This window comes from Solanum tuberosum, unplaced genomic scaffold (assembly GCF_000226075.1).
Source record: "Solanum tuberosum cultivar DM 1-3 516 R44 unplaced genomic scaffold, SolTub_3.0 scf00209, whole genome shotgun sequence".
In the NCBI taxonomy this organism is placed as follows: domain Eukaryota; kingdom Viridiplantae; phylum Streptophyta; class Magnoliopsida; order Solanales; family Solanaceae; genus Solanum; species Solanum tuberosum.
In genome coordinates, this window is record NW_006239134.1 from 720,278 (window position 1) to 744,318 (window position 24,041).

Consider the following 24,041-nt stretch of genomic DNA (forward strand, 5'->3'; position numbering starts at 1 on the left):
GAAAAGTTGAAAAGTTGAAAAGACTTTACTTTTTCAAAAAAATAAAAAAGCTGTACTTCATGTACTTTTTCAAGAAAAAGCTCCTCTTTCTTCTTCTCTTTACTTTTCCAATGAAGAAAAAACTCCTCCTCTTTCTTCTTCTTTTTACTTTTTCAAGCTTCTTACAGCTCCGCCGCCTCTCTGAGGAGGTCGCCGGAAACTGATCTCCTTTTCCCCAAATTTTTTTCTCGGCTCTGGTCAAAGTGTCCGGATCGGATTGACCGAATCCGACACGCACCCCGCACCCGCACCCGCACCAGTGTCGCGTCGAGACGGGTTCGCTTTCAAAAATGAAGAGTCCGCGCAACTTAGCTCCTGTCTAACTCTTAACCAATCCATCCACATCAGCTGCCAGCTCACCTCAATATCTCTGCTCCTTCTACTTGTATCAATACCACCCCCACCCCCACCCCCGTGAAGGAAGGATGGAAACCTTTATTGCAATTCAGGTAGGAACCCCAAAGTAGCCTGTGCAGCATCACTACAAGTCCATTTGATGAGCACCAGACACAGCCTTGTTACCCCATTTTACCAATATATATCTAACATAGATCTAGGTAAAGGACAATGAGGACTGGACAGAGGGATGGTTGATATTCAAAGGCACAGCATGACACCTCTTGAACTGAGACACATAGAATAGGATGTATGAGAACATCATCAGGGAGTAAGAGTCTACAGGCAACATCACCAATCTTGGCCTCAAAAAGATAAGGTCCATAATACTTAGCAGCAAGCTTGTTAAATGGTCTGGAAGCCACTGAAAGCTGTCTGTAAGGTTGTAATTTCAGATATACCCAATCACCAACTTCAAAGGACCTGTCTGATCTGTGTTTATCAGCCACATTTTCATCCTTTGATGTGCCCTGACAATATGTGAAACTTCAACAGCTGAATGATAGCTTCCCTAGCTTCAAGTGTCCTATCCACTATCTCAACAACACTCTCACCCACCAAATAAGGCATATGAATAGGAGGTATAGCTTCCCTAGCTTCAAGTGTCCTATCCACCACCTCAGTTGCACTCTCATCCACCAAATAAGGCAAATGAATAGGTGGTTTCTAACCACCTCATATGGAGTACACTTGATATTGGAGTGGAAGGTAGTGTTATACCACCATTCTGCTAGGGTTAGATAAGTAGCCCAATCCTTGGGACTAGGAGTGACAAGTCGAATATGAGTCCATCAAAAACGAGTTAAATAAAAATGAGTAAAATACTCGACTCGGCTCATATTTTAAATGGGTAAAAACGAGTTACCCAATGGATAATAGGGGTATCCATATTTACCCATATTATTATAGGGATCATGTTAAAAGCTTCATAAGCAAAATCTCTTACCCCACTCCACCCTCACCCCTACAAAAAAAAAACTTAAAGCTTTTTAAATTTAACCTGCCCATCCCCACCCCCAACCCCAACGCCTCAAAAATTAGTTTTTTTTCACTACTTCTATTTGTTTTTTTAAAGAAATTAAATTTACTTTTTACTACTTCGATCCCCCCCACCACCACTACCCCACCCCCTACTAGCCTCACCACCTACTAATCCACCCCCCAACCAGCCCCTTCCCAAAAAAAAAAATTTCAATTTTTTTCCTTATCCCACCCATCCCTACCCGACCACTTACACCTTAAAAAATATTAATGTCACTTTTCTTTCTTTTATAAATGAGTCTCTTTTACCCATTTTTACCCATTTAACTACCCACTTTTAAATGGGTAATATGAGTTTGACTCGTTTTTTACCCATTTTAAATGAGTCGGGTACCCAACTCATTTAAGATGGGTAATTTGAATGGGTACCCATATAAATTACCCATTTTGACATCCCTACTTGGGACTATCTTATAAGAACACCTCAAGTAAGTCTCCAATGTACTGTTTACCACCTTTGTATGGCCATCAGTCCAAGGATGGTATGCTGTTGATCTCTGCAACTACACACCTTGGAGTGTGAACAACTCCTGCCAAAAGGAACTCAGGAACACAGGATTCCTGTCACTGATCATAGTAACTGGCATACCATGCAACTTAAAGACACTATCTAAGATTTGGCCCGTGTTTGAGAAGTGTATGGGTGTTGTAGGCTCAGGAAGTGTGCATACTTGTTAAGTTTATCCACCACAACTAAGACAACATCCTTACCATGGGACTTAGGAAGGCTTTCAATAAAATCCAAGCATATGTCAGTCCAATCACCGTAAGGAATAGGAAGAGGCTGCAAATAACCTGGGGAAGCTGTTGCATCATACTTTTGTCTCTGGCATATATCACACTTGTGAATGAAGTCTCTGACATCTTGAATGAGTGATTTCCGATTAATTAATGACTGCAATCTCCATATACTGGCATCCATGCCAGAATGGCCTTCTTAGGGTACTATGCGAGAGTTCCATTATAGTCCTCAACTGTGGATCATCACCTGCAACCAATCCACCCTCCCACCTCAGCTGATTATTGCACCAAGTATAGGATTTAAATAGCTGAACTTGGAGTTTCTCAATTGCCAACACCAAGGCAGGATCAGTCAACCAAGTAATACGATTTAAATAGCTGAACTTGCAGTTTCCCAATTGCCAATGCCAAGGCAGGATCAGTCAACCAAGTATTCTTCATCTAGAGGTATAAGTCATCATGTGGAGCAAGGAAATGGCCAAAAGCTCAGCATCATGCACATTCTGGATAAGGCATCAGCAGCCATATTTTCAGACCCCTTTTTGTATTCAATGGAGAAGTCAAAAGCCATCATTTTTGAGATGCCAGAAACCTGAAAGTCTATGAATTTGCTGCTCTAGGAGATGTTTCAATGCCTTCTGATCAGCTAACAACAAGGTGGTAACCCAACAGAAAATGAGACCACTTTTGTACAGCAAAACCCAATGCCAACAATTCTCTATCATACACAGACAAAGCCTGGTGTCTAGGAGCCAAGGGGGTTAGCATCAAAACAGCTACAATACCCTTCCAACTAGCATCTGTCTCCACAATGAAAGGTTGGGAGTACTCTGGAATAGCCAATAACCTGGGGAAGCTGCTGCATCATACTTATGTCTCTGGCATATATCACACTTATGAATGAAGTCTCTGACATCCTGAATGAGTGATTTCCAATGGAACAAGGACTGCAATTTCATATAGTGGCATCCATGCCAGAATGGCCCCGTTGAGGGTACTATGCTAGACTTCCATGATAGTCCTCAACTGTGGATCATCACCCTGCAACCAATCTACCCTTCCACCTCAACTGATTATTGCACCAAGTATAGGATTTAAATGGCTGAACTTGCAGTTTCTCAATTACCAACTGCAAGGCAGGCTCAGTCAACCAAGTTTCCTTAATCTTGAGGTAGAAGTCAATCATGTGTAAGGAAATGGCTAAAAGTTCAGCATCAAGCATTCTGGATAAGGCATTAGCAGCCTTATTCTCAAACCCCTTTATGTATTCAATGGAGAACTCAAAGGCCATCATTTTTGAAATGCCAGCAACCTGAAAGTCTGTCTGAATTTGCTGCTCTAGGAGATGTTTCGATGCCTTCAGATCAGTCCTAACAACAAAGTGCTTACCCAGCAGAAAATGAGATCGCTTTTTAAGCATCCCCCTTCATATCGCATCAAATCTGGTATATCATTAGAGGACTAAGCACATTGAGATTGATTGTCACTTTGCGAGAGAAAAGATACTCTCCGAAGATATTGTTCCAAAATTTGTGAAGTCAAGTGATCAGCTTGCAGACATTTTCACCAAGTTCCTCACTAATCCTCGTATTAATTACATATGTAGCTAGTTCGGTACAAATGACTTCTACGCACCAACTTGAGGGGAGTGTTAAAATAGGAATAGAAATATGATTTGTATCTAGTACTCTACTTGAAGAAGGATTGTCATGTTTGTCTATAAATAGGGCTCAGTGTAATTATGTAGATACACAATTCAATAATATTTTCCCAAGTCTTTATTTCTCACAAGGTACTTGACAACAACTGCTACATCATTAAATTTTTTAACCCGAGTCACTAGGTTTGCTTTTAATAAAATATTTTCCAGATACTACTCTACAACTTGAATGATGATTGGTAAATTCCTCGACCACATGGAACGTGAGGGGTCTTAACAACAACACTAATAAGAACCTGGTTAAGACGTGTTTGCAAAAATGGAAAGCGGATGTGGTTTGCCTACAGGAAACCAAGGTGAATAAGGGGATTGAGGGGATAACATATCAACTATGGTCTTGCAGATGGATGAAACTCGGGTTCATTGAAGCAGATGGAAGCAAGGGGGAAATACTTCTTATGTGGGACAGTAGAGTATGGACGGGCACTAAGGTGGAGGAAGGGACCTATTCAATCACTTACAAATTTGAGTCTACACATAATTACTTTTCCTGGTATTTCACTGGAGTGTATGCCCCACACAGAAGAAACAAAAAGTTAGAGTGTTGGGAAGAGATGGCTGCAATGGAGTTGTGTGGAAGACCGTGGGTCACAGGTGGAGATTTTAACACTGTTGAGGCACATGGTGGAAAGAAGGGGGTGCAACAGAGTCACAAACGTCATGAATGATTTCTCTAGATGGATTGAAGAATTAGAGCTACATGATCCTTGTCTAAGAGGAGGAAAATTCACCTGGTTCAGAGGAAGTAACCACCAAAGTGCAGCTAGACTAGATAGGTTCCTATACTCTATGGAGTGGGAGGAGAAATTCAAAAGCATTAAGCAAAGTATTCTCCCCAGAGCAGGGTCTGATCACAATCCTATCATGTTGGACAGTGGTAACTGGGAATATAGACAACCATATTTCAAATTTGAAAATTGGTGGCTCAAGGTTGATGGCTTCAATAATATGGTGCAAGGGTGGTGGAACAGCTTTGTGGTAGAAGGAAGCCCAGATTACAAGCTTAGTAGTAAACTAAAGATGCTTAAACAAAAGCTAAAAGAATGGAGCAAGAAGAATCTTTCTGAACTAGCTCACAGAAAGAACTGCTTACTTGAAGAATTAGCTGAATTAGACAGAATCCAAAATGATAGAATGCTTCAAGAGGAGGAAATGATGATAAGAGCAACAATCCTTGTAGAACTGGAAGTATTGGCCAAACAAGAAGAAGACAAATGGAGACAAAAATCAAGAGTATTGTGGTTGAAACAAGGGGATAAGAACACTAGGTTCTTTCAAAGGCTAGCAACTGCCCACAGGAGATACAACACAATTGACAGACTGGTGGTAAGGGGGGAAAAGACACAGGATCATGCAGAAATTAAAGGAGCCATGTTAGACTTCTATGCCAGACTCTACTCAGAATCTGAATCCTGGAGATCCTCTTTTGATTTGGTAGGCTGTCCAACAGTCTCTACAGAAGAAAATGAATGGTTACAAAGACCATTTACAGAAGAGGAGGTGCTACTGATCATCAACCAGTGTGATGGGGACAAAGCTCCTGGCCGTGATGGCTTTACTATGGAATTCTTCAAGGAATGCTGGGATATTTTGAAAGAAGACTTGATGCTGAGTATACAAAATTTCCATCAAAAGAGTGTGTTTGAGAAGTCTTTTAATGCTACATTCATAGCTCTAATCCCTAAGAAACCTGGTGCAGTTGAGCTTAAAAGACTTCAGACCTATTAGTCTGATAGGAGGAGTCTATAAAATCATCTCCAAATTGCTGAATGAGAGAATGAAGACAGTGATGGGGAAATTGGTTGATGAACACCAAATGGCTTTTCTGAGAGGTAGGCAAATAATGGATGCAGCACTGTTGGCTAACGAATTGGTAGACTCCAGGGTAAAACAGAAGAAACCAGGGATTCTATGCAAGCTAGACATTGAGAAAGCCTATGACCATGTCAATTGGAATTTCCTCTTAAAAATTCTTAAAGGCATGGGATTCGGTAACAAGTGGATCGGATGGATCAAATACTGCATCTCAACAGTGAAGTTTTCCCTCCTCATAAATGGAAACACTGAAGGATTTTTCCAGTCTGAGAGAAATTAGACAGGGAGACCCTATGTCCCCTTTCCTATTCTTAATAGCCATGGAGGGGTTGAATCATATGTTCAGGAAGGCAAAGACTAATGGGTGGTTGAGAGGATTTAGTGCATTTGCTGGGAGAGGGGAGGAGTTGGAGATCACACATTTGTTCTATGCTGATGATGCTCTCATATTCTGTGAGGCAGAGGAGACACAAATAAGACACATAAGGGCTATACTCACTATTTTTGAGGGCATTTCAGGCCTCCATGTCAACTGGTTGAAGAGTCATCTCTTCCCTATCAACCAAGTTGACAATCTTCTTGAGCTAGCTAAGACATTGGGTTGCCAAGTAGATGCATTACCAACAAAGTATCTGGGACTACCTTTGGGTGCCAAGAACAAAGAGCTGGAAGTGTGGAATGTGGTGTTGGAGAAATGTGAGAAGAAACTAGCCAGATGGAAAAGCCAATATCTGTCACTAGGTGGCAGGGTAACCCTCATCAAGTCAGTACTGGATGGATTGCCTACTTATATGATGAGCCTATTTCCAATTCCCAAGAACATTGAGAAGAAAATAAATAGGCTAAGGAGATCCTTTCTTTGGCAAGGCAACAAGGAAAAGAGAGGCTACAACTTGGTAAAATGGGATACTCTCACACTCAGCAGAAACCAAGGAGGCTTAGGACTTAAAAACCTAAGTCTTCAGAACAGTTGTTTGCTCCAAAAATGGCTATGGAAATTCTGTACTGAAGATAGAGCCTTATGGAGGAGATTTATAACAGGAAAGTATGGTTTACTTAACCAATGGACAACCGAAGAGGTTATGGGCACATTTGGATGCAGTGTCTGGAAGACCATTAGAAGACTATGGCCACATTTTAGAAACAACATATGCATCAGTGTTGGGGATGGAATGAAGACACAGTTCTGGAATGAAATATGGATAGGGGAGGACAGTTTGAGAAACCTATTCCCTCACCTATATACATTGAGTCTACAAAACAATGACACTGTGGCACAAGTATGGAGTCAAAATGGACTGGAATCTGCTGTTAGGAGAGCATTTAATGATTGGGAATCGAGGAGGTTGCTTATGTTATTAGAGGTCCTTAATAATTTCCCAGGTACTTCTGAGAGTTCTGATAAGCCAATATGGAAGATACACAACAAAGAGGTCTATACAGTGAAATCATGCTACTGGAAGATGAACCAAAATGTCTCACGAACTGAAAGATGGCCCTGGAAACTGCTTTGGAAGGTGAAATGTCCATTGAAAGTTTCATGTTTTGTTTGGCTACTAATCAAGAAGGCATGTCTCACTCATGAGGTCCTACAGAAACGAGGCATGCAAATCTGCTCAAGGTGCTTTATGTGTGAACAGGAAGCTGAAGTGAACAACCATCTATTCATACACTGCCAAATAGCTACCAGTTTGTGGAATAGGTTTTTATGCATTTTGGGGGTTAGTTGGGTGATGCCAAAGACTACATTGGAGCTTCTGAACAGTTGGATAGGAGTTGGAAGCAGAGGTAAAAAGGAAGAATGGTGGAAGCTCATCCCATCATGTATCTGGTGGTCCATATGGAAGGAAAGAAACACTAGGTGCTTTGAAGGACAGAAAATTACTTGTCAGAGGATTAAAACAAACTGTATTAGTCTTCTATCAGAGTTCTTATGAAACTTGTAATCTGATAAACTGTATGGGATGGGCCCATCACACTATGGGATGTGAGTTTCCAATTCATCATTTCTTGGATGATGAATTTTTTCTATGAATACAAAGTTACTCTTTTCTCAAAAAAAAATTCCTCGACTATTCTAATATTTCTTGAAATATATAGCACAAATCTTACAGCAATTTTCATGTTAACATGTCTACTTTAGCTCCAGTATTTATTAGGAGTCTTCCATTCCTTCCAAAGATTTATATAACAGTAGAGAATATGAATCTCAAATTTTTTTCTTTTTCTTTTTGTCTTATTACTTCAGATTGTTTACAAGGATCATGTATACAGTATGGTACTATCTTCTTTAATCGTATCTTAAGGTTTACAACCCCCCCCAGATCTTAATATCCATCAGGTTGATTTGATTTTCCCTCCCCATCCCACACCTTAATGACATATTCTGATTCCACACATCAAAAGAAAAAATCAAACACAATTCTCTAATTAAACTTATCAAGTTTTCAAAAACAAAATGAACTACTCTATTGAAAATAATATATTCAATAGAAGTAGCAGTTCCCAGAGGTACTACTTGATGTGAAAAAGGATTCACCAACTAATGAAGTCAATAACAATACCATACATCGCACAGGTTTGGGGAGAATATGGTGTAACACAGACCTTACCCCTAACTTTGTGGGGTAGAGACGTCGTTTTCAATAGACCCTCGGCTCAAAAAAAATTGTGTTTCAGAACATGCTTGCAAAAAATGAATGAATAAAAAGCTATGATGAGATACTGAAGAAAGAATTTCTTCAAGTACTGACAGTAGAAATAGTACCAATAACCAAAGAAAAAGGAAAAACTGTAGTAATAAAATGAAGAAGAAACTAATGCTAGCATTATAATAATACTGCTAACAGAGCAGATTATTGTTGTCAAGGTGAGCAATCTCTAAGCTTATAAAATTTACAGGAGGATGGTAAATGCTTTGAAGAAAAGGAACTAACGGGACATCAAGGGACCTCAGTAATTACTGCTGTCAAGGTGAGAAACATTCACAAGGATCTCATAGGAACCCAATGGAAGCATTTCAGACAACTTGCAGTTGTAATGATAGTTAGCCTACCTTTATCCGGCAAAAATCGCTCAGTGATATATCGATCTGCAAGAACTGCTGCTGACACAAGAGCACTGTCTGATATTTTAACACCATGATGCAGCTCATATCGTTCACGCAATCCACGGAGGATAGAAATTGTATCTTCCACAGAAGGTTGGCCACAATATACTTGTTGAAATCTACGCTCTAGAGCAGGGTCCTTCTCAATGTACTTCCTATATTCATTCAAAGTGGTTGCTCCAATACATCTAAGTTCACCCCGACCGAGCATGGGTTTCAACAAATTCCCTGCATCCATGGCCCCGCTAGTAGCTCCTAGAACCAACATAAACAAGCACAATTTTTAGAATAAAACATATCATCAAGTTTTAACCAAGTAATATTCACTAAATTAGTTGATATATAAGCCCAGCTACAATCAGAAGCTATATCTTGGGTATAAAGATGCCTTCTTCTCTATCCGGCCGCTTACATAAAGAACATTATCAATCATTTTTTATCAGCTTTATGATATGAAAACAAGAAAAACAAACCTAGTTCAATCATTTCCAAGGTCCAGGACCAAATTAACAGGATGATAATTTAAGGATTTCTACGGTCCAAGCTCAATTCAAAAGTGGATCACCTAAAACACAATTGGCGAAGCAATAGTGCTTTTGACCTCACTAGAGTCCAGACCTAGTGTTCCCTAATGACATCACAGGAACTAAACTACGAAATTTATATTGCTTAAGAATAATTAAGCGAGGAGAAAAATCATCCAACAAAAAGAGAAAGTCACCACTTGTTGTCCATAATCTTGATATTTGAAAACAGAGAAGTAGCTTGAGCCAGCACTTTTCAGCATAGAAATTTATAAATAGACAATAGAGAAATGATCGTTCAGAGAAAGATTATAGTTGAAAAAGTTTCTAAACATTCAGTAGAAATAAACAATTTCATTCATGGGTAGATAGAAATTAAAAATAATATACCAAACCTGCACCAACTACAGTGTGTATCTCATCAATAAACAATATAATCTGCCCATTGGATGCAGAGACTTCCTTTAAAACAGCTTTCAACCTCTCCTCAAAATCTCCACGGTACTTTGCACCAGCAAGCAAGGCACCCATATCGAGAGATATCAACTAAATAAAATGAAAAGAAAACGCAAATTAGAGTACAGTATTAGCACTTGAAAGACTATATAATCCTCATAGACAATTAGAGAATGAGGTTATTCGTATCCTTTTCCTCCTATCCCTTAGAGAGTGAGGGATTGGGTAAAAGACTAGCTTATGAAGCGGACTAGCTTAGTTGATCAAAATTTAGTTTACATTTGAGTGCAGGTGTAATGCATATTTTTCTCAGTATCAAACTCGATTGGAAATTACTCCCAGAAATTATTAAGACAATATGTAACTTTGCCATGCTGGTTCAGTTGAGTAAGAACTGCATCAACTGTCTTGAGCCGATTTGTATCTTCAACAGAAAATTATGTACCAATAAACTGGGAGAGCTAAAGAAACCTAGATATTTTTTGTCATAAAAATATCACTGCAACAAGAGAGACATCACCTTTTTTTCAGTAAGCAACAGCTTAAGGCCCATACTTCTCAATAGAAGAGCAGCAATTTTCAACTATCATTTATTTCTTCAAATCAAGATAGGCTTTCCCCAAACAAACAAAAAAATAGAAGAAAAAGCAATCCGACTAACACTGCAAAATGCCATCTTCCAAGCTTTTGCACATACACAATCACTTGATTAAACTCATGCAAAGAGAAATTCTTGCTGATCCTTTACACAATAATATAAATTCAATTATATTAAGCAATGAAAAAGAGAATTATAACCTTCCGATTCATCAAAGGTTCAGGAACATCTCCACGTACTATCCTTTGAGCTAACCTGCAAGGTAAGAAAGCAAATCATCCTGATGTTAAAGTGTCATGTAGATTTGGCTGATACCATCTTTCACCTCTTTTCTGCTTTTTTTCCAGACTTCTTTTAATGATTGAAGACCGTGTTAGAATAAAAAGAGAATCAAAGTAATTATAGGTTAGCATTGCCTAGGCTCATTTTATCTGAATAGGAGAAAATGTATAATATTTTATATGATATTTTTAGTGCTTTCTTATGCATCTGTAAGAGAACAATTAGTTATCTTATCCTTCACATAAAGTAATTACTTACCTTATACCACTAGACTAAAAACCCTTAAAAATAAACACTCATTATGTCAATAATCAAGTCAATAAGCAGTACTATCTCTTCTTTTTCACATGATACAAAAATCTCTACCATCTTAGTAGAGACTCAATTATCTATGGCATTCCCTATTTTAGACTTTATTATCTAAGGTTTTTTTTTTTGACAAAGGTACCAATTTTGTGTATTAATCTTTAGCACTAAAGGCTGGGATCCCAAATTTACATCATGGAGCTACATACAGTTGCATGTACTTAAAACAAAACTAAACTAGATCCTACTTCATCTTATAAAGGACCTAGGATATCTCTAACCGCTATAGGATCATCTACATACTCCGAACTGCACCAATAGCAAAAGTGATTATGCAGTTCATTTTAATCCTGTGTAAAGGACTACTAATACTCTCAAAGCATCTCATATTTCTCTCCTTTCCATATGGTCCACCAAATCACTGCTGGGACAATCCTCCATCTGCTTTGGTCTGTACTGCCACTGCCTTCATTGTTCCAGCTTTCTATAGCCTGACTTGCCCTTTGTGGCATGGTCCAGTTTGTGCCCCTGAAGCTGGTAAATAAGTGCCACAGTTGTCTAACCACCTTGCAATGAAGAAACAGATGGTTGATTTGTGCCCCTGTTGATTATCTAATGTTGGGAATGTGTTAGTTGTTTATTGTGTGGTTCACTCAACACGGGGATTTGGGTGCTTTCACGATTTAACGTAAATTGGGTCTTGACAAATTAAGGGTTTTTTCAGAATAGAGATTTTCTACAATTTACATTGATATACAAATCTCTAAACAACATTAAGAGCTCCTGGTAAACACAAAATGTAATGTAAGAGTAATAGCGACGAGTCTTCAACTCCAACGAATTAGTATTGCATAAGTTTAATCAATTGCTTTTACTGTTGTATATTCATAACCAAAATCTAGTTATTATATAAATAAAGAAATTTAAAAAATCTAATTATATTTGTTGACAATGTAGGTGTTTTTAGATTGACTCCCATGTAGTTTTAGATCTACTCATACAATTTTAAGACCTTCAATCATCATAGCATCAACAATAAGCCAACACACTTGAAAGGCCTACGAAAGACATAACTGAGTGAGGCAATCTCTCATTGTACTGTCAATGTGTGCTACTTGCACCTTCACTTGGATGCAATCATTTCTCGTCTTGTATACCTTCATCTGACGACGCATATTTACTATGTTCATCTTGTCAATTTGGTGGGTCTGAGAAATAAACATGGAAGAAAATAGAGGGTGGAAATTGCTAATCGATAGACCCTACACCTCTATTTATTTATATAGAGTGAATATAATGAACCTATTCACACTCCTCCTGTAGGACATATGACACTAATATTTACAAGCTATTTAAAATTGGGTCTTAATGGTCCAGCATTTACTCCCATATAATCCAGTTTGATCTAACCAACCCCATTAACTTTACATTCCACTTATGTATGTATCTCATCATCGGAAAGCATTTAATGGAGGGTCCGCCTAAATATTGTGTTACATCTTCATCTTTCATGTCATTTAAATAAAAGATTTGAGTTTAGATATCTGATTTTTTTTTTGTATTTAGACACCACTATCCTATCTAACCCCCACTTCAACTTCATTCTTCTAAGGCTAAAAAACTTGCAATGCATATCTTCTGTTTTACTTTTACCTATTGTAAAATTCCTTATACTTTACCATTCTTGTCTACAATTGCAACTTCTAATTGATTCCTCACTAGTTTTGTCAATCAACGATCAACTCTGTCACTAGTTTATCACATAACAAAATATCATTTGCAACTAGCATATATTGTAAAATTTATTTTATGTATTATTGAATAAATCATTACGTAACCAGGATAAGAAAGTGTGGGCTTAGAGCAGATCCCTAGCAATGACTCACTGTTACAAAAGAACTCCTCTACATCTCCAACCACTATTAGGATCACTTGTGCCCCCCGCCCCCGCCCCCCTCCTTCATACACATCATTTATGGTACTTGTATATTTGAGTAGGATAATCCCAAGGGGTTGTGATTTTTTCACTACAAAAAATTGGGAATGTTAGAATAGGAATAGGTATACACAATCCTATGGAATGAATTTTAGTCACATTAAAGATGAACGTTGCTATCTCATGCTTTAAATTCACAAAGATATTGTGTTCTTTAACATATTTAGCCGCTGCTCCGTCTACAACATCATCCACCGAATATTGAAACCGGCGGACAAAGTTGTCGAGTAATGGAGTACTTTTCCAGGTAGGTTTCCAATTCATACCCTTTTCAAGAGGTATGGATTGGAGATGTGGAAGATACATTGGTCGAAGCTTCTTTCAAGAAGTTTTCATTTCTCCAAGAACTTCACGGACACTATCAATATCTGAGTGAGGAAGGACAATCCTACTTGGAATAGGAATAGGAATAGGAATAGGAATAAGAGTATCCTACCTGGTAAAGGATTGTATTATAGTGGATATAAATAGAATCTCTATATAATAATGTAAATACACAATTCAATAATAGTTTTTTATATTTCTCACATGGTATCACAACATTGGTGACAAAATTCAAGAAAAAAACTAGTCTTTGTGCATCAATTTTCCGCAACGGTTGGAACTAATATGTGTCTTCTTTTATTTTGTGGGTGTTGTGCAAAAACCAACACCATCACAAGGATCGTGATTCAGTGCGTGATCAGAGCAAGATCTCGCCTATGTATTAATATGTTAGGAGAAACATGCTCGGATATCAATTGATGAATAGTATGAGTCCACCACATGTCAGGGAACCAGGTCATGGACCTAATTACTACTACTGAAACAAAAGGTAAGCAACTACAAAACTACAAAACAATAAGTAAAGAATACACAATGTTTACGTAGATAGCTAGTCCTACAGTTCCAATAGATGAATTATTCTCTCTTCTACTTCATATTGTTGTGCCTCCGAGTCACAAAGTAGTTTCATCACCCACTATTCTCGCATCTCAAGTCATAAAAAACAAACATATTAGTCATGGAGAATCAACGAAGAGGCCATTTTGGGAAACCTCAACCCAAGTGTAATTAATGTCATAAACTTGGACACACTCGTGACATCTGTTATATTTTGCATAGTCCACCACCTAGTGATGATCCTATTGCTTTAAAAGACTATAATGAGTTCTTTCAAAATTGCACAAGTAAGCAAACATCTCCGCAAGTAGCACATGTTGCTCAGCCTAGTAAACCATCAAATAATTCTCAAACAGCATATGACGAGTTCCTTCTGTATCAAACAAGTAAGCAAAAGTTTCCACAAATAGCTTCGATTGCTTAACTTCATGTTTCTATTGCGAGTAATTTTGCTTATGTTTCACAATCTAGTACTCTTGGATCATGGGTCATGGACTAAGGAGCTTTTATCATATCTTCAGCAATAAATCACTTTTGTCTCATATTGTTTATTCAGTCTCGTCCTGCTATTAATGGGCAAACACAACCAAAAGGGGTTGAGAAAGAAAAATCCCTAACTTCTATCACTCTAGACTCAATTCTTTGCGTCCCTCGTTCTCCTTTTAATCTAGCCACATTGTGGCATAACATCTTTCGTCATTTTTTCTCATGCAGGACCGCAATATGGGATAAATGATTGGCACAGGACATGAATCAGAACAACCTTACTATCTTACCTCTTCAAATTCTTTCACATCATGCTCTATTACAGATCCTCCAAATGTCCGCGTCTATCTAAGATAAGTGTCTAGTTTATCCACATTAGATTGTGATTCTTGCCAACTTGGGAAACACACATGAGCAACACATAGTACTGAGGGTCGTTCAAAGTTTATTTTTACATTAGGTCATTCTGATATTTGGGGTCATTCTGATATTTCGGGTCCTAGTAAAGTTAGTTCAACAAGAGGATATCATTATTTCGTTAGTTTCATTGATGATTCAAGATGCATTTGGATTTTCTTAATGAATGAATGTTAAGTTTTTTTTGCTGAAATACAGAAGCACATGCTTTATTCATGACTTAGCACCAAGTAAAGATAAATTAGCCCCTCCTGCGCTCAGATGTGTCTTTTTTGGTTACTCTCAAGTTCAAAAAGGGTATCATTTTTATTCACCCGACCGTCATTGATATATTATGTCCGCTAATGTCACATTCTTTGAATCTTAACCTTACTATACATCTTCTGATCATCTTAATTTCTCTGAGGTCTTGCCTGTACCGACCACCGAGGAATCTGCAATTACTGTTACATCTCAAGTTGTAGTGCCACCACTTCTGACTTACCATCCTCATCTGCATCCAACACTAGTCTCAAATGATTCATGTCATGTGTCGGGGACCCTGCTCCTGTTGTGGACTTGCCTCCTCCTAGACAACTAACTACACTTCAAAAAAGGTATACGATCCACTCCAAATGTTAACCCACATTATACTTTCTTCCGTTATCATCATCTATCAACACCTCATTATGCCTTTGTATCACTTTTGTCCTCTATTTCCATTCCTAAGACTACAAATGAAGCAATTTCTCATTCTAGATGTAGGTAGGCTATGATTGATGAAATGTTAACATGTTTACTTTTCATATGAGTGGTACTTGGGAGCTTGTCTCCATTCGTGTAGGTAAATCTATTATTGGTTGCCATTGGGTTTATAACGTCAAAATTGGTCCAAATAGTCAAGTTGAACGTCTTGACGCTCGCCTTGTTGCCAAAGGGTATACTTAGATATTTGGGCAAGGTTATAGTAGCACTTTCGCTCTCATGGCTAAAATAGCATATGCTTATCTTTTCCTATCTATGGTTGTCATTTGTCAATAGCCTTTTCATCAGTTGGACATTAAGGATGCTTTTTTGCATGGTAATCTTGAGAAAGAAGTTTCTATGGAGTAGTAGCCAGTTCAAGGAAGTGAAACTAAGACAGGAAACTCCCCCTTTTTTTGACTTTTAAGTAAGTAAGACCTTGTCCTCTTCCCTTTCGACATCAAGATAATTGACGAAGGTGGTGCTTTGAACATTTTCTCTAGTAGCCTTGTATGTCGATTGCATAAGTCACTCTATAGTCTGAAGCAATCTCCTCGAGCTTGGTTTGAAAAGTTCAACATAGTAATTCAAGTGTTCTGCATGACTCGTAGTGGAGCTAATCACTCTATGTTTCAACCTTCTGCACCAAATATATATTTATTTTCTTGTTTACGTTGATGATATCGTTATCACCGACAATAATCAAGATGGTATGCCTAATTGAAGCAACATCTTTTTCAATATTTTCAGACTAAGGACCTAGTCTACCTAGATAGATTGAAGTATTCCTAGGTATTGAGGTTGCTCCATCTAGATTAGGTATTGTTATTTCATAGCGCAAGTATGCCTTGGACTTCCTAGAGGAGACACGGATGATGGGATGAAGACCCATTGCCACTCCCATGGATTCACATGTTAAGCTCCCCTTGCGGATTAAAGGAGACACTAGGCAATCATGAAAGATATAGATGGCTGGTTGGAAAGTTGAACTATCTCAATTCTCACCCCGACATTTTTTTCATGTAAGTGATGTAAGACAGTTTATAACTTCCCCTAGTGATAGTCATTGAGATGCAGTTATTAGTATTTTGTGGTATGTAAAGTCAGCTCTTGGTAAAGGACTACTCTTCAAGGATCAAGGCCATGAGCATATCACCGAATATACAAACGTTGATTGGGCAAGATCACCCTCTAATAGAGGTTCTACAACCGGATATTGTGTTTTAATAAGCAGTAATTTAGTGTCATGAAAAAGTAAGAAACAGAGTACGGTTGCTCGATCTAATATAGAAGAAAAATATCAAGCAATAGTTGTAGCAACTTGTGAGCTAATTTAAATCAAACAGTTGTTGATTGAACTTAAATTTGGAGAAACCGATCATATGAAACTTGTGTGTAACAGTCAAGCGGTCCTTCATAACACATCAAATCCAATGTTCCATGTGAGGACTAAGCACATAGATTGATTCACTTTGTCAAAGAAAAGATACTCCCACGAGATATTGTTACAAAATTTGTGAAGTCAAGTGATCAACTTGCAAATATCTTCGTCAAGTCCCTCATCTATCCTCGCATTAATTACATTTGTAACAAACTAGGTATGTATAATTTGTATGCACCAGCTTGAGGGGGAAGTGTTAGAATAAGAATGGGTATATATAATCCTACTTAAAAAAGGAATAGAAATAGAAATAGTATATAGTATCCTAATTGGTAAAGGATTGTGTTATATCATCTAAAAGTAGAATCTATGTGTAATAATGTCAATACAAGTTCAATAATATGTTTTTCCAATATTTCTCATCGGGACTGTCCCACATTTCGTGCCAACCTATTATATTACGTCTCTAGGTTGAAGCAAAGAATACCTCCATTCTCAATATACTCAAGTATCTATTCAGACATACCCACTTCCCTTCCCTTCCCTTGCAGACACACGTCTGCCTAACAGTTACTTCAGCTTTTCTCATAAGATAAACAAACTAGAATTTCATAAATCTTGAGATAAATAAGTTACAACTACAGCAACTGATGTAATTAAGAAAATACTGACTACTTTTGGAAACATACAAACCACAAAGGCAAAAAAAATACTGACTATTTTGATGAAACATAAAAACCACAAAGGCTAAATCTAAAACCAAAGTAGTAACAAGTAACAACTAAAAGACAAACATAATTTTGGAAATGTTAGAACATGAATAGGTTTATACAATCCTATTAGAATAGGAATAGGTTTATACAATTCTATTTAAAATAAAATAGAAATAGTAAATAGTATCCTACTTTGTAAAGGATTATATTGTAGTGTCTATAAATAGAATCTCAATGTAATAATGTTGACACAACAACAATTCAATAATATTTTTTTTCAATATTTCTCACATGGTATCAGTGTCTCTACGATCTTGGTAGAAAATCAAAGAGCTTCCGCTGCTGGTGGGTGGCTATTTCCCAAATATGTCGCCCGTCTGGCCAATAATTATGTTAACAAAAGTGACATCAATGATATATGCATGAACCCCATATTTAGGGGAAGAACACTCATTCAGACAGTTCATCGTGCGTCAATTTCCGATGACTTTCTAGGACTGCTTTGTGTCAACCCCATATCCGTCGGTATTTGTGTAGCACTGTGATATCGATCCGGTGACTACTTTTTCATATTCAAGTTGTGTAGCACCTTGCCATTATTGCGGTGACTACTTCATATATCTAATTTGTGTAGCATTGTGCCATGTGCCATCTTTCCGGTGACTACTTTTTCATATTTAATTTTGCGGCACCGTGCGATCTTTTTGGTGACTAATTTTTTCATATTAAATTTGTGTAGCACTGTGCTATCCTTCCGGTAACCTTTTTTTGCATATCTGATTTGCATAGCACCGTGCATCTCTCCGGACTACTTTTCATTTTTAATTTGCGTAGTACCATGGATTTTTCTAAACTACTTTCTCATATTTGAGTTGTATAGCACCGTGTCTTTTCGGCGACTCCTTGGATTTGATTTCTGTAGTTCCATTTGTCTTTCCGATGACATCTCAAATCTGATTTGTATAGGGTTGTGCCATCATTCCGACCCTACCCCGATAATTTCTCTTTTTCAGCATGGTCGTGTCGTCATTCCGACCCTACCCATGTTATTTCTCTTCTTCAATAGGGTCGTGCCATCAATCCGACCTTTCCTATATAATTTCTATTTTCTAGTTGGGTCGTGCCATCATTCCGACTCTACCCATATAATTTTATTTCTTAGATTGTGAGCACTTTCAGCCATCAAATCTAATACTCCGGCATATGAGCATCAAAAGATCATTTCAAGAAACAAAAGTAGTTGACTTTCAGAAATTAAGCTATCAAAAGCACATCTCCATTAAACAAAGGCCAGAAACCTAAAATAATGCATATAATGGACGATGTGAACAATGCTACCAATTGCATTTAACTCCCAAGACTAGCAACGTTACACACTATACTATCTTGGACCTATGTAAAAAAAAACGAGACGATGCAATGCTTTACAAGCTACCACAATTTTGGCATTCTATTAATTAAAAAGAAGATCAATGTCATCCAAAGGGCTTTGCCACCTCAATTCTTATAAGCAAAGGGAGTTAACATAAAACTCAATGATTCCCTAATACTGCAACATAAAGGTCCTAAGTAAGAAGTGTCATAACTATATTCCTTTTACCCCACAACTATTCATTAAAGATGAACACAAGGAACCATGGAAAACAAGAAAGATAATAATTATTTCAGACAATGACATAATTACAAATTTTCAACAATTCCACATAACATATCCGGAGCCATCTCACAATTCAAATAGTCAACCGTACGAACATATTGTCCAGAAACTATATAAACAAGCAATAAGTTCTTCATGTAAATCCCACAGAGAGTCTGTCAAATAACACAAACCTCCCTCAGCTAATAGTCATGCATTTTCAGTAGTGTTTTGGGGTGTTCTCAACTGAAACAGGATACCACATAAATATAAAGAAAAACATAGGCATACATCACAGAGTGAGACCACAAAAGGCTAGAGATCATACCCTTCTGCAATTGCAGTTTTCCCCACTCCAGGCTCACCAATAATTACAGGATTGTTCTTTGTCCTCCGACATAATATTTGGATGCAGCGCCGTATTTCATCATCTCTTCCTATTACCGGGTCAAGTTTACCACGTCTGGCAAGTTCAGTTAAGTCATTTCCATATCTATCCAGTGCCTCATATTTTCCCTCTGGGTCTGGAAAGAATTAAAATGCTATGTATTAGCAGCAACCAGAAAAATGAGTGACACCTCAAAGCACTGTCATCGGCAACTTCTGTATCAAGTAGAAGACAATAACAAAGCAAGGGCACAAAGAGCATTACATATTTCATCATGTTATTAAGGTTCTACAACATATAAAACGTTCCTTCGAGTCTAAAGTCCATGTGGATGGAGTATTATACCAGCTACTAGGAATTATTTTATTAGGAATGTATTTTATGAAAAATAATGAGCTTTAACTATCTTACAAGACATCCCTGTCAACAAACAAAATTGTATGATTGCAAAAGAAAATCCACCCAATCAACCAAAGTAAGGATCGTCTCATATTGTGATGAAGTTAGATAACTAGGCTATACCCCCCAACTAGATTGAATGATATCAGAAGAGACAGGGCTACGAAACTTGAAGCTATATATACACACACGCATATACATACTCGGATCAGTTACTCTCTGACTTCCACGGATAGCATTGACAGCATCCTTCAAAGCCTCCTCTGTAAGCTGGAGATCCCTAAATAACTTTTGACCAAATCTTTTGTCTGAAAAAAAAGCTAGCAACATATGCTCCACAGACATAAAAGAATCTCCCATTGCCTTCTTATGCTTCTTCGTATTCTCTAGGAGGGAACTAAGATGTGAACCCATTATTGGGCCACTAGTATCACCTACAACCTGCAAGAAAAAAGATCTGATGGTTCTATTCGAAGAACTTACAGAATTCACAATAAGCCTCCATTTTTCATACCTTCGGTTGCTGAGATATAAAATTATCTGTTTCTTGCAGAACTGATGTGTTGTTCAACCCAGCCTTCGTGAATATCCTTCGAGCCAACCCATCCTTCTGCTCCAAAAGAGCTTTCATTAAGTGCTCAGTCTCAACTACTTGTTGCTTGTTGGTCCGTGCTGCTTCTACAGCACCAACAATAGCTTCAAGAGCCATCTCGGTGTAGTCTGTATTATTAATCTGCTAAATCTTCATACAAATTAATATAGGAAACAAACAAACAATATGGCAGAACCATCTGAAATTAGCCAAAGTTAATAAGCAATCATCAAGTCAAATATAAGAGAATTGACAAATGGCAATATGGTGTAGATACATATCTACAATCATGGCACTTCTCATATTAGACAATGCCTGGGAGACCAATGGACCCTAATTAAAAAGGCTGTTTTTATCTGCAGACCCCCTTAGTATTGTACCATATAACATCAAAGCTTCCTTGTTTAAAAGGATATAACATAGTTGAGGAGGCAGATTTACTTTCATTCACACCATTGCTTCTTAGCATCAATAGTAGAACACTAGAGCAGCTTTTATGGCAACACCACTGTTGTCAAATGAAATGCACAGCCGGAAAAAAGAAGCAAACTGACAGCATCAAATAAAACAGCTATTACAAAAGTCTATACAGAATGGGAGAAATACAGAGTGGGTACTCCACCAAATTGTTAAACAATTGACAATAGGATATCAAATTCAGTGTGTGCCTACAAATGGGGAATGGTTAAATATGTACCACTATAATAATAATTTGCATACATAGGAGTTCATAAAACAGTCTGCTCAGGTCCTAGTATCAGTGAAACTCAAGCATTCCATACTTGTAGTAAAACCAACAATATTTAAGGCCTCCAGTCTGCAAAGGAAGGCCGGGAGATATATTTCTTAAAGTTACCTCTGTAGGTACAGTTCCAAAACACGATCAAATGAGAAAACTGTATTCTGACCGGCACTATGTACACATAGATTATATTTTAATACGGAGCTAAAAGGATCAAATGCATTCAATTGAAGTTAATTGAACAAAGAAATGAGTGGTATTAGGAAGAAGAAAACCGTGCCTGTCCAGAGCTAGCAGGAGCAGCAGTGGAGTATGAGCGTAAGAAACTCTTGGCAAACAAGTCATAATTCCTCCAAACATTAGAACTGGCCGCACTGCTTTCTGCAATAACAAACCCATTCCTAGGCGGTGTGGTGCTGCCGCCAAGTATTCTATTCTCAGAGAGACGAGAGACTGCTGGACGAGACTTAGACATTACGCGGGAACGAGACGCCTTAAGGGCCGCGAGAGCAGACCTCCGTGTCGCCATGCTCGTTCTTTTTCTTCCTTACGGCAATGCTTATGTGCAAATGGGGTTTTGTCTGGCGATTGTGCAAATGGGGTTTTACTGAACGCTGAGACAAATAAACTGAAGCTTCGGGACAAACAAATTGTAACCAGAACAGTGTAGAATATTCCTAACTTCCTGTAAAGTAAACCGGAAGTTTGGAGAAGGAGCGACAACAAATTGAAAGTAATTGCTTTTTTTATCCATAATTTATTACTATTATATTTTCTAGATAATTTATATCCACGTCCATAACCTCATTAAGATTATGAATGATCATTTTTCTGATATCTGAAAATTATGAATGTTTATCATTTATCCTTTAATAAATCATCTTTAATTTGATTTTATAATTTATCCTTTTGCTTCCAGAAAATGTTACTATTTGATATTTTGGGGGAATCAAATGAACATCAACTTGAGATTTTCACATTGAAAAATTGTGACTTTTCCGATGGTTTGTGACTTTTTAATATTGGCCAAACTTTACAACATTTTCAAGATATGATTAATATAACAACATTTCAACTCCCAATAATATCATATATCTTATATAAACGAGAATCCTAAGCCCACCTACGTGCGCCACCACAAACCAGAATTCCCTTTTAATTTATTTATTTCCAAAACTAGCTTTCCCCTTTAATGAAAAGTTGTGTCTTTTATGAAAAGTTGTGATTTTTATGAAAAATTGTAACTTTTATGAAAAATTGCGACTTTATGAAAGGTTGTGACCTTTTCGATAAGGCACAATAAGCATTTGTTCACACTACCATTTGTTGTCTATAAATATAGAGATTTCCTCTCATTCTAAAACAACAAAAATTATGTTCTTCTTCTGCACAATTAAATATTCATGTACTTTGCTCCTGTTGAGTGGCTCTCTAACACCATTATTTTTGTATCAATACACTGGTGAATAGAATCATTCCATCGTCAGAGGATCTATTCCTTTAAACCTCGGGTACTAGAGGGGAATAATTTCCTTAAGAGTACATTGTGCATTCAGTGGTCTTGAATTTTTCCTTTCTGTTTCATTCTATTGTTACAGATCCTGGTATGTTTTATTATAGTCACTAATTTATGCTTATGATATTAATTGTTATTTTTGAGTACATGTTTTAAACTTTGTTGTTTATGTTTATGCAAAGTTATTGTTATAAGTATTTGTTAGTGTAACACCCCGAATTCAAAAGGAGAAAAATATCAGACTTTACAGAAATCTGCAGGTGCCACCGACAGAGGCCACCCACGGCCCATAGGTGGACCACGGACCGTAGGTGTGGTCCGTAGGTCGGCCACCCAGAATTTTCAGAAAAAAAGTCAGAACCACGCCAGGACCTACGCACCGTAGGTGGGACCACGGTCCGTGGTTCAAACCCCCAGTTTTCAACTTTCTGACGCCAATTGATGGACTGATAGGATGGACCGTCGGTCAGTCCATGGTACGTCAGTCAGGCCCGTTGATTTCCCCGTCAGATTTTAAGTCAAGGTCGTTTTGGTCTTATCCCCTATGTGTTGGACATCTAAACTATGTCGTTTAACCTCTAAACTATGTAGTTTTGGTTAGTTTAAGCCTAGTAACTTAATCAGAACCTACCCTAGTCGACCATTCTCCTAAATTCATCAAACCTTAGAGCAAAAAGGGAAGAAGCATGCGATAGCTTTCTCAAGAACACGCAACAAATTTTCTTCAGTTCCAGCCCTAAAATCGAAAGAATTATCCGTAAAATTTGTCACCAGGTATGTGGAATTTCATTGGTGGATTCCTTTCATCCACTAGGCCCCTAGAATTTAGTCAGATTCTTGATTCCTATATCTTGCTTAGACCTAGGGTTTCTAAAACCTTAGATATTAGTTGTGATTTAGCTATTAGAGTATTCCTAATCAGATTATCATGTTTTCGTGGAATCGTTGCTTAGTTCTTTGCATGAAACTCAGAACCCTAGTTGTGTAGATTCGTTAGTTCATGAATTACACTTGCTAGGTTAGTTTAAACAGATATACATGCTCCAATTAATAATGTTTCATTGTCAATATTTAAAATGTTTCAGTCTCAGATTTGTATGTTAGAATATTGAGCTATCTAGTATTTCAGTTATGTGTTATATA

General features: G+C 37.6%; 1 protein-coding gene across 2 annotated transcripts in view; it reads right to left on the reverse strand.

Moving 5' to 3' along the window:
• LOC102597445 (chaperone protein ClpB4, mitochondrial-like) overlaps window positions 1-22,095 on the reverse strand; it is a 26,568-nt gene extending 4,473 nt beyond the window's left edge. For both annotated transcript variants that reach the window (XM_006355860.2, XM_006355859.2), the window contains exons 1-7: window positions 21,663-22,095; window positions 20,563-20,781; window positions 20,252-20,489; window positions 19,590-19,785; window positions 10,640-10,694; window positions 9,781-9,931; window positions 8,808-9,116 (exon numbers count right to left, since the gene is read on the reverse strand). In XM_006355860.2, coding sequence (XP_006355922.1) covers window positions 8,808-9,116; window positions 9,781-9,931; window positions 10,640-10,694; window positions 19,590-19,785; window positions 20,252-20,489; window positions 20,563-20,781; window positions 21,663-21,911 — 1,417 coding nt within the window. In that variant the 5' untranslated portion in view covers window positions 21,912-22,095. The remainder of the gene's footprint in view (window positions 1-8,807; window positions 9,117-9,780; window positions 9,932-10,639; window positions 10,695-19,589; window positions 19,786-20,251; window positions 20,490-20,562; window positions 20,782-21,662) is intronic.
• Window positions 22,096-24,041: the final 1,946 nt, after the last annotated feature.